The sequence below is a fragment of the Opisthocomus hoazin genome, chromosome 4 (genome assembly GCF_030867145.1).
Source record: "Opisthocomus hoazin isolate bOpiHoa1 chromosome 4, bOpiHoa1.hap1, whole genome shotgun sequence".
Taxonomy (NCBI): domain Eukaryota; kingdom Metazoa; phylum Chordata; class Aves; order Opisthocomiformes; family Opisthocomidae; genus Opisthocomus; species Opisthocomus hoazin.
In genome coordinates, this window is record NC_134417.1 from 63,951,593 (window position 1) to 63,970,076 (window position 18,484).

An 18,484-nucleotide genomic window follows, 5' to 3' on the forward strand; every position below is an offset into this window, starting at 1 on the left:
CCTGTTAACCTGATTAAGAAGAAAGCCAAGCTGTTCAGATCTTACTAGACACCTCACTCTAAAGACGTAAAAGCCAACTCTGTGACCTTCCGGGTCATGAGAGTATTCAAGAAATTATCAAAATGTGAATACATACTATGCACTTCTTACCAATCTAATCACAGATGATCCTTCAGGGTGGGTTTTTTTGCTGTGTTTTTGTATTATAAGGGCAGTGGAGAAATATTAAGTGAACTTCATAATAAGGTGCATATGGTTAGAAAATTGATGATAAGAGAAAGATGAAATAATTTTGTAATGACTTAGCTAATGGAATTTCCCCTGGGCTATCATAAAATCTTATACTAGATATGTGATAAAACAAAAGTTTTGTTAAATTTATGTGTAGATACATTAACAGAATTATGATTCTTATTATTATATGCAAAGAAGAGAGATCAGAATAGCTAAATCTATCCTAATCCCTAAGAAATGAACACTCCTGATTGCAATGTCTGAGTTCCTATATAATGTGTGGCTCAAGAAACTAATAAAAGCCATATATAAAACATCCCATACATACTGTCTTCTGACTATCCCCATCTCCAGGTATGAGCATCAGCGTAGTCAAATACTAACATTTCTTCTGAGCGCCTGTATTCTGGTTCCCTAATATGTCCATATGATCTTGTGTTTGTTTCAGTCAATCAGCTAAAGAAGCAACCCAGTCATCCTGATTACTGCCAGGATAAATTAATTTCTAGAGCTTATTTCCAAGTCCTAGTTATGTTAACATGGTTCCCTTCAAACTCTCAAGGCACAGTAATACTGGATTACTTGATCTCTAACTCTACAAAATTAGCACATCACAAGAATTTGGCTTGTCGCTTCCCTGAGTATTTGAAAACAAAATCACCTAGAGCAAGCTGGTCCTGGTCATATTCATGTTTATGGGCTTATTCTTATTCATTTACCTTCAATTAAAGATCAGAAAAGCCTAGAAACCAGCAATTTTGTCTGCATTAGAAAGCAAACTTTTCTGTTTTATTGGCAAATAGTCTGCTTGTCAGATTATGTGATTAACCTCCAGCAGAGGTTAATCTGCAGTGCCAAACATTCCTATAAACAAATACAGATACTTTTTGTGGATCACGGGGTTTATAGAGCATGCTGGTCTGGCAGCCTACTGTACAGGGCGCTCAGCGGTAGCTTTCAGTGTAACTCTTCCAGTACCTGCTATTCTCAAATCAGAAACCACAACTCATCCAGAACAGAGATTCTTTTGGGTGAGGGAGCTACTGAACACTTTTCCAAATGTTTTCTCAGCTCTGCAAGGTGAATTCCAGCTCGTCATTTGAAGGAAGGTGAGGGAAGAGAAAAAAATACGTGGTCAATATCAAATTGCAGCCGACCAGTTGTTCCTCAAATCTATTTCAGCAGCACCTCAGTATCTAAGACATGCAAACGGCAGATTGCTGTGGGTAATCTGGCCTTCAGCTTTCTCCTCTTCGCCTTTAATAACTCTCTTAGGCTTTTCCTTCTCTAGCTGCCAAAGTCCAGCTGAGAATGGCCAGTCTTGAAAGAGAGCAGTTGTGTTTCTATAATTGGCAGGAATCAATTCAGCAGGCTTTAAAGCCTTTGCTCAGAAGATATGACCCAAATATAGACTTCAAAGACGGTTCTCAAGTTTCCTAATTATCCAAATTCCAGATTATCCAAAGGTTTCAGGTGTTGTCTGTGTGTGATAGATGGACAATCAGGGTTACGCTGTACCACAGAGAAAAGCCAAGAGCTCATTCTTTGATCTGCGAAACAGAGGTCTAAAACCTCATTTGTCTCAATAAATGGTACTGCAAATGCAAATTTAAGACTTGGTGAGTCTGTCAGGGTTAGACATTTCCAGTACTTGTGGTAGTTTATTTATGGAGGACGTGTTAATGTTCTGCCTGATTATTGCTCTATGCTTGCATTTAATAGGAAATAGTGTTTTTATTTCCTTTTTAAAGTCTTTAACTGCTGGGTTTATGTCATTAACCTTTCCAATTGTTAAAATTAATAGGTTTTGAATTGTCTAGTTTGCTTTGTTTTTTTTAAACTATGTGGGGTTTTTATCTACTTAAAGATATCCACAGCCTCCTGGGATTCTGAAAGGCCTCAATGATGACTAAGGTCCACTGGTGAGGGCCAATGAAGAGGACAGTCCTTTATGCTGGGAAGCTACAGATGTGTTGATATTGACAGGAATAATTTTCTTGCACGTTTCATATCATACACACTTATCATTGACCTATCCTTTTAACTCATTCTGAAGCTGTAAGGGTGCAGGGATTATTATTGTCTTGCTAATATTTTTGCCATCAATTGTATTCCATCTTGCATCATATATTCTCATGTCGGTTAGTGAGAATATTTCTTTTCTTTCTTGGATGAGGAATATCTGGAGCATGGGAGTTTATAAGAATAGAATGGGCTTTACAGGATCAGACCAAAGTACCACATAGCCACTGTGCTGTCTGCAAGCATGGCCATAATACTCTGCCTTCCCTGTGGAGGTTCCAACATTTGTTAGGGTTAGGCTGACTCCTGCCCACGAAAAAGCTCAGTACAGGATGTATTTTCTGTGTCCCCTTCTCTCATACTCCTCCAGCATTGGCAGCTTTTACTTTAGGAGTGTTGGAGGATTCTACTTTTTGCAAAGCTTTTCAGACAAACATGCAAAGCTATATTTTATTTAGAACAAATCATTATCAGGTCAATATTTTTCCATACAATAGTATGGATGGCATAATATATACAATAAACTTACACACCACATTAGGAAAAAAAATGAGAGAGGCGTAAGCAGATGCCTAAGGAAGAGTAAGGAGGACAGACATACACGAGTTTCCATCTACTGCTCTCGTAGCCTCTACCTGTTTTCAGCTCTTGGACTGCATTTGCCCCCTGTGGTTCCTGTGTGTTTAAACCTTCAGGTTTCTCTTCCATTAACTTGTTCAGTCTCTCTTCAGCTCTAAACTTACTATCCAATGCATGTTCATCCTCCTCCTTTTGTTAGTTTTGAAGCTGGCTCCTAGCATCACTTGAATTCAGCTGTTAATAGCTGTTCATAGTTCAGTATTTTTATATTCCTATTTCAAAATACTGATACTTCACAAATTACTTCATCCTTTACCTGTTGTGTAAAGTAATACTGTAGAGCTGAAGCCCTCCATTTATAGGCTCTAATTTAGAAAATAATTGACAAAAATAGCATTTAAGTATGTATTTAAAAATCAGCATTAGGACAGTCTTGATGGGAGGTTTTTACTCATCCGAACTGCTTTACTTTTTATTTAGTAATGACTTCATGCTTGCTTAAAACTTTAGTTGTCTCAGATTCACCGTGTCCAAATGCATACCCTCCACCAGTGACACAGACTGGGTGTTACGTGCTGACTGTTAAATATTTTCTTTTAGCTTGGTTTGGAGAAGACATGGCAAATGAATATGTCCTGTGTAGTGGAATGTCCTGTGAACTGTCAGCTGTCTGACTGGTCCCCTTGGTCTGAGTGCTCTCAAACATGTGGCCTTACAGGTCAGTATGTACCTTTATATTTTAAATACTGAGCTTTCTCTTTTTGCCTTTTTTTTCCCTGTTTTTTTTTTTTCTTTTTTTCCTTTTTTTTTATTTATTTTTTTTCTTTAATAAAAACAATAATATCTCTTCACAGAAGTAGACAATGTAGCTAGCTAGGGAGAGTGACTGGCATCTAAATCAGCCTTATTCATGGGAATAATATGCTTGTCCGAGACTATACTCACTTAAGATCATGAGAATTTGGCCCAGAATAGTTTTCAACTACAGGAACTAAGTGAGATACGATGAATGATACATGGAGACAAAAATAAACACTGATGTGAATATTTTTCAGCTGGTGGGGGGAGGAAGAGGAGGGAGGGATTTCGTCTGAAGTTTCATGAGTGGCGAGTTTAGAATAACTAAACTTGTTAAGAGCACAGTGACTGAAACCAACAAATTTACTCACCACAGAATTCCATATTTTTAAACACAGAACACGGGCGGGGGGGACAAGCTACTTTCACTGTGAACACATTATTTTTTTTTTTCCAAAATGTTGCTAGCCACCATAGTTTTGTGTTCCTTGGAGAGTGCACCATGGGGGAAAAGGTCTAGGCATAAACATCTGAAAGCTCTGGCCACCTCAGGATCCTAACAGAAAGACCTATGGATTTTTTAATGATAACATTTAATAATTTCATACTGCAGTACCTAATAATGTAATAATGTTTCAGTTCTTGACATTACGCCTCAAAGCATGACTTCTACATTCAAATAATCTACACTTTATATTCAAAATAATCCTTATAGAGTGAGAATTGAACAAACAACTCTATTGAAGGCTTAAAAATGTTGCCAGATTTTCTTTTACAAGCTTCTGTTTTTATACAAGACCTGAACAGTTGACCTGATATTTTTCTGAATGAGAATATGGTTTCTATGCTTTTTCAAAACGTGAAGGTGCATCACTATCCGAAATCCCTGTGCTTTCCAAGTGTAGAATTTATTTGTAGAAGTGACAAAATTTATTTTAAATAGTAACGTAAAACAGTTTTTAAATTTTCAGTGTTTTTAACAGATGATGGCAACCTCACAGGTAAGTCTTGAAGCTGTAATTTTTTTGTAAGGCAGAAAGTTGGAAGTAACTGCTGTCTTTCAATGATGATAACCATCTATTAAACCCAGCGACCACAAAGCTGGGGGTCACTCTTGTACATCCATGCAAATACTCATACAGTTGAGGAAGAACTATAAGTGGAAGAATTATTTATGTAAGAATTCTGCTTGTTGCTGTTCTTTGGGGCTTTATCTCCAGTACTTTTCAAGAAAATCTTTTTTCTCCTGTGACATCTCAGTTGGAGCAGCTGTGAATCTAAGAATGGTGAGGCTCCACTTGGCAAACATCTTTCTAGCTAGCTGCAGTGAACACAGCTGTCTGGGAGACTGATACAGTTCTGCTGCTGCATCATGGCTTGTGTAGCTTGCTCTCAGCAAAAGATTCATGTCATGATCATTAGGGTGTTCAATTCCAAATGCATCAGATTGAAATATGGAATTTAAGGTGAATTGTTTTGGCCAGCTAACACGGGGTGTAGGTAAATCTATGTAATGCCTTAGTTTATTATAAGCCTCAGTATACAAATTTATATACATCTTATTTCAGACTTCTTTCATATATTTATCTGTATATAGATTAAAATATAACAGCTGTGTTGGTTTTGTGGAAACTTTTGTGAGGTGCCAACTCTAGCAGCCACTTTACAACTGCTTCTGGCACATAATAAGTTTTTTGGTTACATCACATGACCCCTCTGTAATGAAGCATAATGGTCTAATGTCCACTGCAAGAGGAAAAAAGCAAGAGTTGTCAAAAGGGTAAGAATGTCTTCCGTTTTCTGTTTATATAAGTATTTGAAATATAATCTGTATCTCAGAGATGCCAGGTAGCGTGTTACTCATGGTTGAAGAGAAGTTTTATTTTGTATAAGCCTATTTTATTTTAATTTTCTTTGGGCCTGAGTGAAGAATCCTTCATATTCTGCAAAATCTGCATGTCACATTATCCAGACAGACAGTGAGGGCAAGCTGCAAGCAGTTCCTGGTTGCTGGAATCAGACAATCATGGGAGATGTGTTTCTGTATTAACTCAGGGAAGAATACAACATGTTGATCTCTTCTAGCAGCAAACTCCAGATGAGGAACTGAAATCTCCACTGAAGTGCCATGAACATATTGTCACGATCAGAAAGAGTATTTTTCCCCAGGCTTCTGAACTAGGAAATTACTACTTTATTTTTGCTGTTACAGAAACAATCTGAAATCCTCATCAGACATCCTTCTGCACTTCTTGCAGGACAAAAAAATGATAGAAAACAAAGTGTCTGACTCGGAAAATATCCGTATAACAGACAAGAGCCAACAGATCTGCTTTACAATCCACTTTGTGAAATGTGAAAAACATTACTTTATTCAAACACACCACTTTTCACCAAAATAGAACTGTCCTGAGGAGTAAATCAGTCTAACCACTTTGTTGTTAGTTATATCACTGTTTCTTATTTACAGGAAAAATGATCAGAAGAAGGACCATAAACCAGCCATTTCAGGGTGATGGGAGGCCTTGTCCTTCTCAGATGGAGCAGTTCAAACCCTGTCCAGTAAAACCTTGTTATCGATGGAAATACGGTCAATGGTCTGCGTGCAAAGTAGAGGTAAAAGCTGTATGGGACTTTGAAGTTACAGAGCTTGTATATCTAAGCTTATTTGTGATATGCTCAGATGCCTGCTTTGTAACACTGTAAACAGCATCTTTCCTGTTAATTGAAATCCCTGCATTGTAAAAGAAAATCTGTAGAAATAGATTGGAATCCTAGAAGAGGTCTCCACTTGAGGTACTACTTTGGTTTCAATTCAAAGGCATAATTAGCTCCATACTTTAAGAAACAGTGGTAGCAGCTAGAAGAATTTTTGGTCGGTTGATTGGTTGGTTTCAGAAGTAAAGGACAGTGTCTTTTTTTTTTCTTCCCCTACTGGAATGGATAAGTAGTTAAGCAAAAAATAGTAGGAGACAAAGTGACATACAGTTCAGATCTAGTCTTTTGACACTTTCCTCTGTCCAGCATCCATGTATGTCCTCCTTCCCCAGGATGCTCAATGTGGGGAGGGAACACGAGTGAGGAACATTTCCTGTGTGGTTTTTGATGGCTCCGCTGAAGATGTTGGCAAAGTAGTAGATGAGGAATTCTGTGGAGAAATAGAACCTATTATAGACGGTAATAAGAAGATGATACTTGAGGAAACCTGCACTGTCCCTTGTCCAGGTAACAAAGCTATTCAAATAAATGTTTGCATTTCAAGACTGGTTGGCTATCATTACAGTTATCAGTGCCTAGCATTAGCCACAGGTAATTAACTCTTTTTCACATGCTCTACTGATTGGATTCATCCATCAAATGACCTAACAGTGTTACTTTCCAGTAGTGGCTTCATGTCAATGAATCAATTAGGAAAAATACCATGTTTTAAATTTTATAAAAGACATGTCTCAGTCACAGATTGTACCTAATAAGAATATATTTTTTCACAAAATCTTTTGAAATAAAACCTCTGTTTAACTTTATAAGAAAGAGTGTTGGTGTACAGCTAAATATTTGCTTTAAGTGCTTAGATCACCTAACAGCTTTATTAATACTTTTAACAGTGGCTAAGAACTTGATGCCTTTTATGGGTGTCAAAGGAAGCAAAGCGAGGGATTCTTTTTTTTTTTGTTTAAAGGGGCTATTCCAAATGAAACTAATATGTTGATCTCTGAGAAAATGTGAGTGTTTCTAGCTGTTTAACTCACTGGATGTGACATGCACTATCATTGCCCTTGTAGACTGATTTCAAAGGAGCTCTTGTAAATGATCAGGTCCATGACCCTCATACTGAGAAGGATTAAGAGCCTGTAACAGCTGTTTAATTTCCAGTAAAACCCCTCCAGTTCATTTCAAACACTTCTTTGTAGAATTTGAAGTGTATTGCTGTTGTTTAGTAGAGTCATTAGTGATGTGTCTTCACAAGTAGTGATTAGGTCCTTCCTTTCTAATGTAGCTATCATTTCATACCAGTACTCTTTTTGTTGTCTTGCAACTCTTCTCTTTCTCAGAATTTTTTTCCAGTTCATTTCAGATCAGACTGAAGGTAATGTTACCTCAATAGATGGAAAATAGTCATAAACAGAGAGACTTCCATCACTGCTTTGTGCACAGCATTCCAATGGCATGATTTTCACATATTTTTACTTATTAAATGCAAACTGGAAGAATAAAAAGCTCGTAGTTATGTTTTCTTGTTAGTCGAATTTATAACAAAAAAATATATCTGTTTACTGCTCGCTTTTAAAATTTTGCTGAGCAGGAACCTGTGCTTCAACAATCTCATGTTTAGCCAGCAAGAATAACTGCCCTGTGGGGATGTGCTAATGATACGCTCCAACTAATGTTTCCAAAAATCACTACTTGTTTTCCTATTACGTATACATCAGTTCTTCAATTATTCATTTCTTTGCATGCTTTCCTAACGTTGGCAAATAAAATTCCTTCATTAATCAGGCATCTGGTCAACACAGTACTGATTATATCTGTCATCAGTATAATGCAAGGTAGCATGAATTTTTAATAGCTCTTTCACTGAAATAATGAGAACTAAGAGCTTTATTTATGAGTCAGTGCACAGTCTAGTCCCATTTTCTACTGCGGTTTTAACAAAATGGTCTTTTTGTGTTGGGCTTCAGATCTTCCTTAAATGTTCTTTAGCCAATCATGCTAATAAGTGTCGTTAGTATAATTTTATTTTTCAGTTTTTCACTATAAGATAATATTCTACAAATCTCTATTATCCTAACGTGAAATAGCCAGAGCAGACTTTTTTAATCACCTTCTCATTTCCCTTTCTTGCAAAGAATGTTCCAGCAGTTGCTTCTACTCTCTGTTTAGAGAAATTCTGCATGAGGAGAAGCAACAATTAATCTTTTTATAATTAGACAATGTTTTCTCTTTCTAAGATGAAAGAAGAATTGTGAACAAGATATATAAATTTGTCATAAGGCATACAGTGCACAATACCCTAAAATTTACAAAAATCTAGACACTAGGTGTAATGCTGCTCAGAAATTCGAAAGAAGAGTGATATTATGGGACTACTACAGGAAACTACCCTGTTTTAGGATAAATAAGCTTTTGTATAATCTTTTTATCACGATTTTCTGCTGCACAGATATTCAGAGAGTGTCAAAACATTATCTTCTCTTAAATATGAGTCACATTTAAAAAGAGGAAGGAAAGAAACTATAAAGAGGGAAAATTACGAAATTGGATTTGGACATTTTTTTCTAAGACATATTCAGTGCAAAAACCACTTCACATATCATGATCATTCATCTTATGAAATTGCTATTTGACAGGGGACTGTTACCTGAGAGAGTGGTCAGAATGGAGCCTTTGTCAGCTAACCTGTGTTAATGGTGAGGATCTCGGCTTCGGAGGAATTCAAGTCCGATCTCGGGCAGTGATCATTCAGGAATTAGAGAATCAACATCTCTGTCCAGAACAGGCTTTGGAAACAAGACCATGCAATGGTAAGCACCAAAATACACATAAGGCTAGTTCCTGTAATAAAAAGATATAGAATAACAATAGTTTTGTTTTCTTTCTGTTCGTGTTATCAAATTTATGCAAATAAAGATTTGATAGGTGTAGAAATGCACTTAAATTTTTGATTTCTAGAGATCAACTGTACACAGAAAAACTTTCAAATGCTAGCTATCATACGTTACCACTTTAAACACAAGCTTTGAAAAATTGATGATCCTTTTTTAATAATGAAATTTCATTTTATGATACAGGAAAAAATATTTGCCTTATCTGCTTGATGACATTCATAAAAAGAAATCTTTAAGTTTTGATACATAACCAAATTTAGATTTGTTTCTACCCTTTAAATTGCTGTTAATCACATGACAATGACATTAAAAAGTCTCAGTCATGCTTACTGCTGGTACTGGACAAAGTATCTAATTTCTAATTAGTTTCTAATTTACAGTAATTTCCTGTACAGACATTTCTTTTCCATTCGGAGGCCAGACAGATCAGGCAAAAAGGAATTTTATATTTATAAGGGAGATAAGGTGCAGAAGGACTTCATGGACGTTCAACCCATGTGAGAGGTGTACAGCAGAGCTGGGGCATGAAGCCACATGCAGTCAATGCTCACTGGAGCATTGACTGAAGCTCAATGTTACCAGGAAAGAAACCTGACTCCTAAATGAGTTTTGCGCAATAGATGGGCCACAACCATTATGAGGTTATTGGAAACATCTGTTTTACCCATTACATTAGGCTTACTCCATAAGCAGTGTGTACTTATAGTTAATGTCTAGGACACATCTCATCTATTCTGTATGTATCCTGTGAGTGCAGGAGACCTTGGGGTCTGCATGTGTGCAGTGCACCCTTCTAAGTTACTGGATGAAGGAGGAAGTGGCCTATTTAGCCATAAAAGCAGTTAAACATAATGAGTATGGTCCACTGATGAGTGTGGCTGCTGTCAGTGGTAGCCTAAAATCATGTCATCACATTTCTTGAAAAGTCAATGTTCTCTGTGTAGATGGCCAGTGCTATGAATACAAGTGGATGGCTAGCCCATGGAAGGGATCTTCTCGAACTGTGTGGTGCCAAAGGTCAGATGGTTTAAACGTCACAGGTAACTACTCTTTTTGTATACACACAAAAGTGTAGCAAACAGGTGGATAATGTCTTTTCCCGACAAATGGAAATACCTTTTTAAAAAAGAATCTGCTAAAACCACATGTTCCTGATGTATGAGTCAACATGCTCTTGTCTTGATCATCATGTTTTTGCGTATTAGAGATGCAATTTCTTTTCCAGAATTATGCAGCAAGTAATGTGTTTTGGTTTGGCCTGGATAAATGTCAGGTGCCCACTAAAACTGCTCTATCATTTCCGCCTTCTCAGCAGGACAGGGGAGAGGAAATATGATGCAGGGCTTGAGGGTCACGATAAGCACAGGGAGAGATCACTCGCCATTTACTGTCACGGACAAAACAGATTGAACTTGGGGAGAAAAGGAAAGTTTAATTTATCACCAATCAAATCAGAGTAGGATAGTGAGAAATAAAACCAGACCTTAAAACACCTTCCCCCCGCACCTCCCTTCTTCCTGGGCTCCGCGTCAATCTCATTTCTTTCCCTCCTCCCCCCCCCGAGCAGCGCAGAGGGATGGGGAATGGAGGTTGTGGTCAGTTCATCACACATTGTCTCTGCTGCTCCTTCCTCCTCAGGAGAAGGACTCCTCACACTCTGCCCCTGCTCCAGCGTGAGGTCCTTCTCACAGGAGACAGTTCTCCACAAACTTCTCCAATGTGAGTTTTTCCCACGGGCTGCAGCTCTTCCACCCCAGTGTGGATGCCTTCCACGGAACAGGCTGCTCCAGCGCGGGGCTCCCCACAGGGTCACAGCTTCCTTCAGACATCCACCTGCTCTGGCGTGGGGTCCCTTCCATGGGCTGCAGGTGGAGATCTGCTCCACTGTGGACCTCCATGGACTGCAGGGGGACAATCTGCCTCACCATGGTCTTCATCACGAGCTGCAAGGGAAGACTCTTTGCTCCAGCACCTCAAGCACCTCCTTCCCCCTCCTTCTTCACTGACCTTGGTGTCTGAAGAGTTGTTTCTTTCACATCGTCTCACTTCCTCTCTCTTCACTGCCGTCTCACCGCAGCTACCACTGTCACTGATTCGCTGGGCCTTGGGCAGCGGCAGGTCTGTCTTAGAGCCGGCTGGCACTGGCTTCATCAGACATGGGGGAAGCTTCTCACAGCTTCTCACAGAATCTACCCCTACAGCCCCCCTGCTACCAAAACCTTGCTGTGCAAACCCGTAACATAATGCTGAAAGTAAATATAAATATTATCTTCTGTACTGGACCTGGAATGTTTTACATTTTATATTTTTTTTACCATAGACGGCTTTACACTTCTAAATTTAGGGCTTCAGATTTCAAGCCCTACAACTAATAGAATTTCTGTGTACTGAAGTTCATTTCAGTGCCTATACAGAGACAGAGAGAGATGCAAAGCTTGATAAGATCATGCATATATCATATATGTCCTTAAAATTATAAAATTTCAAATTTAATAAATGTGCTAATACAAGTTTATTTCTTCCCTGCAATGGCATAGATCTATAGCAGGATATTTCAGTGGACAGCTGTGGGATTTAGTTACTTGTTGTGCAAACCAAACCACAAAACACCATGAATTAAGAACGACTGAGGTCTTGGAATTCAAGAAAATCTTCATGTCTATGTATTTATGTGCATTTATTTATCAAAATTAGGATTCATTTAAGCTAAGAGTTATGTACTTTTTGTGTAAATAATTTTTATATCAGCCCATGTGACAGTAAAAGAATCCCAGAGATTGTAAGCACATCCTCAATGCCAGCCACTGTCAAGTCAGTCACAGGAAGGGAGCTCTAATTTATGGGCTACCAATACAATACTTCTTGGTGATGGAATCCACCGCTACTGGCTGTTGTAACAGTAGAAATAAAATATCTGTATTACTTTTACAAGGTTTTGAAATAATACTTAATAGCCCAAAGTCTCTTTTGCAAGTGCCACCTTGTGCTGTAAGAATATTAAAATGCATCATCTCCACGAGTGCAATAGGGCATTATTTATGTGTCTTGATTGCTTCCTGCCTAGAGAAGATGGTTGCATGGTAAGTAAAACTCTAAGTAAGAATTCTTATTGAGGACAATAGATGATATTATCAATTAAAGGTCCTACAGGATTTAAAAATAAATAGGATCTTGGTGATTATGGCTCTGAGATGTTAAAATCAGAGTATGTATGACAGTCAGTCATATTAAAATAGTAGTTTATTCTGATGTGACTGGATACAGCTATGTGATAAATTCCAGGAAAGACGAGTGTATGAATACGTGTTGGCAGATTTTTCATGACGGACCTTCTAGGCAGACTAACCTCAGACCTAAAGTGTGTTTCTTTTTTCAGAGTTTGTTTGTACGTGGTTTTAAAGCTGTCATAACTTTCTAGTTTGAAATGAAGACTGGTGGAAAATTCCAGAAAATATAATCATCAGTTTGCATGCAATGCATAACTGTATTTTTTTTATATGCCTCTGATAGTTTTCAAAGTGTTTTAGTGTTCTGCTAGAACTTCTCTACGTGAAGTATGCAGTCATGAACCAGACTGTAATTTACATTTGAATGTTTTTTGTAAAGTCGTTTGTATAAACCACAGTATTTAAGAGCTCAAACTGATAGATGCACATACATGATTGATGTATATGGAGATTACCTATTTTGATCTAGAATCAACCCATATCTCTGATTACTGTGTTTCTTTGCTGCCTTATTGTGGCACATTTGGCTCTAACATAATGTGTTTTAATTGACATTATCAAATTTTTATTATGACTCCTGTTGGTATTTTACAGCCTTTATTTATTTACTTACTTGCATAATATTATTATGCTGAATAGTTCTTTTTTACTTGAAGGTGTTGTTTCCCGTGGGCGATGAGGCAACTCTTTCCTTCTGCAGCTTCCTTGGATGACTCATATTTTATTACATAGATTCCCACAGGCATGTGATTTGTATGCTAGGATGTACAATTTTTCTTTCTGGGGGTGGGGAAAACTTATGGCAACCAGCAGGGTTTTCTTTGTTCTTCATTGGCCATCCCATTAACACTTGGATCTGCGTAACCACATCTAACTGCATATGCTATGGTTGTGACCAACCTCAGCTATCAGGATTTCATCATCATATCACACCAGTATGAAAATGTTATTAATTTGGGAGGTGCAAGATAAGTCATCCTGTAGCAGTGTAAATTTTAAACTATATGAAGCATGTACCTCTTCTATAAGTTAGAAGGAAACCCAGGTAAATTCAAACTGGTTCTAAACGTATTTTGAAGGCATTCTGGCTGAAATGATAATGAAAGCCTGATTGTGTGTATTGGTCCATAACAATAACTGCACTGTACATAAAGCAGTAGAAATGAGAACAAGGACTCTGTAAAAAAGGAAAAAGAATGAAGCCCACTATTTCATCAATATCATAGCATTCTGTACATGCTTTTCTTATAATACTTCTTTCCTTCCGAACAATCTGTCTTAGACTAGGATGAAGTGTGGCTTCGTAAGAGGCAAAGCTATAGCATGTGTAAAAATGACCACTGAGGAGCAGCAGAAAACAGGTATCCATTCATAAACTGGATGAATAGTTTGTTTTCAGAGTAACAGGCAAAGATATAAACAAAAAATACACTTTTATTTTCTTTGTGGCCACAGTTTTAATATGTAAGTCATAAGGAGGGCCCTAGAGGACTTTTAAATCTTTTCCCTAAAGCATAACAAAACATTTGAACTCATTTTTGAGCAATCCACCAAAGGAACAAAGGGAAAAACAAAAGTTTCACTTGCCAAATATTTGTTCTCTAAAATGCATATGAATGCAAATACATGTGCTGTTTCCTTACTCTACCTATAAGAAAATAGTTAATACCAACTATCTTTGACCTATGAATAAGGGAAGGACTCTTAAATTCAAATTAGCAATAAAATTGTAATCCATGACATACTGTAGCAAGTAATGACATCAATAATTTCATGAGTGGTGAGGTATTACCTTGTCAAAATATGATTTTCTGTCCTACAGGGGGCTGTTTAGTGATGCGCCAACCAGATGCTGACAGGTCATGTAACCCACCGTGCAGTCAACCCCACGCTTACTGCAGTGAGGTATGTGCTACTGCATTGGAGCATAAAGCACCCCCGTGAGGGCTTCCCACACATCTCTCTGCATTAGAAAGATTATGCCAACAAAAAGTATTTTCAGAGATTTTGCTAATTGTAAATTTGTTAAAATCAACTTCAGACCATTGTCTACCTTTCAATTAAATGTTGAATAATCTCGATTTGGTACAAACCTGCATAAAAATATATGAAGAGGTACTTTCTGGGCTAGCACTCATCAAAACAGTCTTCTCTTCCAATCATCCATGTTGTTATGCTTTATGGCTTACAGAAAACTGTGTTTTTCTGCTACACAGTGTAAAACACTTGTTCCCTACAGACTAGAACATGCAGTTGTGAAGACGGATACACTGAAGTTATGTCCTCCGATGGCACACTCGAACAGTGCACTCTCATCCCAGTGGTGGTGATCCCCACCATGGCGGACAAAAAGGGAGATGTGAAAACCAGTCGAGCTGTGAACCCTACCCAGCCCTCCAGTAACCAGTCAGGACGAGGAAGGACCTGGTTTCTACAGCCTTTTGGGCCAGGTGAAGTCATGCAATGAGCAGTCCTTAATGACAAGTACTGCTGCAGGGTCTGGCATTTATGTTTTTGTGATGCCAAGGAAGAAAAACCCTTAAGTGTTCATTTAAGAAGACAGGCATCTGCTCTGACTGAAAATAAAGGAAGAGACATAAGCAAACCCCTGGCTTTCTCAGCTACTCCATCAATATATTTAATCTTGAGTTGCAGAAGATTTCCTTTTAATCCCTTCTACTTGTTAAAATTCACAGAAGCTATTTGAAATGTGAGTTTAGAAGGGAGATGGCTGCAAAATTGCAAGCCAGGATATTACATTATGCTGTCTCAACCAATAATGCTGCTGACAGAGGAATGAAAAGGTAGCACTGAATACTGCGGAGGGTAAGGGCTGCTTAAAATTTGCACCCATAACATAAATTGTAGGAAAACATTGGTATAAATATGCTAATGCTTTGCTTCCATATCCATATTTAAACTAATTCATATTAGACAAGACCTAACCATATTATTTACGTTTAGCATAGACATGCTCTAAATCTCTATAGCAATGTTTGCTTTTATGATGGACCATGTTCTTTAGAGCTGAGCATGGACTTACGTGCAAGAGTTATCCCATCAGAATTTCTTTATATAAAATCCATCATGTAATTGGTTTCAGTAAATATTTCCTGGTACTATTAAGCATTGAGATAAATAAAATTATAAGTGACAAATTACTTTCATGCTCATCCAAAATGTTAATTATATTAAGAGAGCAATTGGTTATCTTCTTAAGTGTCTTTTAAATTACATAGAGCTAAATATTCTAACACACTTGTGTCTTAAATTGTTCATTTCTTTCTGAATCTTCTATGAATGTTTTTAATCTGAAAATTGAAAACAGTATCTTTATATGCATAATCCATAAAATGTTGCAAATTGAGAACTACAGCGATACTTTTAATAAGCAGATTAAATCAGGTTTGGGTTAGAAATACTTATGTTAGATCCCTTTAGTCCTACTAGTATTTACTGTGATTTGTACTGTGATACTATATTTGATACCTGCAACGAAATGGTCTTTGGTCTAGTTAGTTAATACTTTAATCCACAATAAAAAACGAAAATTAAGCTTTTCTGGTCCTCCTTTAGCATCTTACTGAGTATATTATCTTTTACTCATTCTGGTTAACTCCACCTGAAAATGCCAGAGGGTGAGTTGTAGCAGCCAGAGTGCCGACAATAAGCAAATGTCGGACAGTTGCCTTCAACTATTTAGGATCCTGAGTGCTCATGTGAGCTCAGATATGGTTTTTAGAGCAAGCAACAGTTGAGAGATTTCATGAAAACTCACAAATTTTCCAGCAGTTCAAGTTAGAAAGGAAACAGCTCAGCTCAGAGAAAAGCAATGGTGTTCAAAAGAACTAATACTTTATTTGGTGAAGGTATGAGCAAATGTGGAAGAAAGTGAATATTTTGCACTTCAGATAAGACTGATAATTGTTTTAATTCTAAGATTGGTTAACTACTGGAAAGGTTTTGATTTACTCTAGCATAATTATTCCTTTCCTCACAGTTTCTGAGTCTAGATTTAATAGTTGTTTCACTGTCTTCAACAAATTCTATTGCAGTTTCAGAAAGGAAGGTATTTAAACTATCGCCTTCAGGTGCCTGTACTGATGTATTACCCAAAACAGATGAGTTTGAGGTGCCAATTCTCTTGCATATGTAGGAATAATCTGCCCAGGGGAATTCAGAAAGTTGCATAATATTAATGACCTCATTAACAGAGTTCCCTGCTTTGACAAAAATAAATAAATCCATACACAAGGTAATGCCAGTCTTTTTTTTCAAGGTGATAATACTATTTTAAAACAAGCAAACCCAAAACAACCCGAAACCCCTTACATTTACTAATGGAAATTAGCCAAGGAGAGAAGAAACTGACCCATTTAACAGTACTGGTCTGAATTCCTCTCATTCGTATTATCATATCATTGGTTACATCAGGTCAAATATACTGTTCAATCCATCTTTAATGGATCAGTTATTATAAGTTATAATTTTCATTAGGTTGATTAATGAAGCTAAAATATTTTTACATTAATTAGTCTTGAACAAGTTGTCCGCATGACTGCAAGACTTTACACTGCTAGAGAACAGAAAGCCTGAACTTATCTACACAGCAACTGAGAGGGCTACTGTGAATCTGAGGAAAGTTAATCTAACTAATTTTTGTTATTATGTTGTTGTAAAAACATCAACTGCATTGATAATGCCTTTTTTTCCTACAGAGGTATCAGGAAGCAGTAAGTATTTGGTCAGAAAAATTTTAGCTGTGTTTGCTTACATTGAAAATACATGACTTCATGGAATAAAAATTTTCCCCCTTGTAAATGAAATAATTCGGCCTTTTTATGGAATTTTCATTGTCAAGGAGGTGCAACAAGGCTAGCTAACCTCCTGTAAAAGAATGCTTTCAGGAAGCCAATTTGCAAAAAGAGTCAGATAAAAGTAGTGGGTCAAAGAGCATGAACTGACCTTGGGTTGTGACATGCTGGTTTGGGGTTCAGAGCAAAACCCCACAGAAAGAGCAAGTCACACCGTTTTCGTAGGAGAAGTGGGTACATCTAGGATGAAAGCAACAGGAGAGTGGGATGTATACCTCAGCCTGCAGGGACATCATGTCCAAAATACAGACTGCACAGGCTGCACGTAAATACTGTCCTTCTTAACAGACAGTTGTTCTATTTATGAACAAGGGTTGTCTTTTTTGGTGTGTTCCATGAAGGGAAGTTGGCTTATAACAACAAAACTTGCATTTATAGGGGAAGAAATTGGAAAATTACTACTTTATGCACTAGTAAAAGTTGTGTATATGCAGTTAATGTGTGGATGAGGTAAAACATGCTAAAGATATTTCATAGCAACAAGAATGAACATAACAGGCAGGTTGATTTAGTGGAGGTAGTATGGAAAGTGGTGCTAATAGCATAAATGAGTTCTAGGCTGATAAAGTGCCCTGCGATCATGCTGAAGGATTGCCTGCTACCAGCAGGCGCAGGGGCTAGGTTTCTGAGGGGGTCTCGCTACCTCTGCCCCACATCTTGGCTCCGTTTGAATTATCCAGACTTCAGCTGAAAAGCAGAACTCAAGTGCACAGAGAAGTTACTGCTCAGTTGTTTAATAATATTTACTCTTATTAAGCTATAATTGCTAGTGGAGACATTTATTTTGGATTATAAAAGTATTTCTATACTACATTGGAACTAATCATTGAACAAGACTAACTCAAACACTACTGACTAACATTCGTTCCTTTTAGATGGGAGGCTGAAGACCTGGGTTTATGGTGTAGCTGCTGGTGCATTTGTTTTACTCATCTTTATTGTTTCTATGATCTATCTAGCCTGGTGAGTTCTTTAATTATTTACAAACAAGCAGTCCCACACAGACTGTAATGCAAGCATTTACATTTGCCGCTGTAGATACTGCAGACACTTCTGTGAACTACAGTGTTTAATTTTCCATGTCCTTTTGTCCAAGCTCAGGTTAGTGGACTCTGGTTGTAGTCTAGATAAAGGATAAACACAT

General features: G+C 37.5%; 1 protein-coding gene across 1 annotated transcript in view; it reads left to right on the top strand.

Annotated features, from left to right (window-relative positions):
• Nucleotides 1–18,484, top strand: part of THSD7A (thrombospondin type 1 domain containing 7A) — a 314,907-nt gene that overhangs the window by 287,768 nt on the left and 8,655 nt on the right. The window contains exons 22-29 of the mRNA XM_075419258.1: nt 3,436–3,553; nt 6,104–6,249; nt 6,684–6,858; nt 8,982–9,155; nt 10,184–10,279; nt 14,289–14,371; nt 14,706–14,916; nt 18,216–18,303. Of these exons, the coding sequence (XP_075275373.1) occupies nt 3,436–3,553; nt 6,104–6,249; nt 6,684–6,858; nt 8,982–9,155; nt 10,184–10,279; nt 14,289–14,371; nt 14,706–14,916; nt 18,216–18,303 (1,091 nt within the window). The remainder of the gene's footprint in view (nt 1–3,435; nt 3,554–6,103; nt 6,250–6,683; nt 6,859–8,981; nt 9,156–10,183; nt 10,280–14,288; nt 14,372–14,705; nt 14,917–18,215; nt 18,304–18,484) is intronic.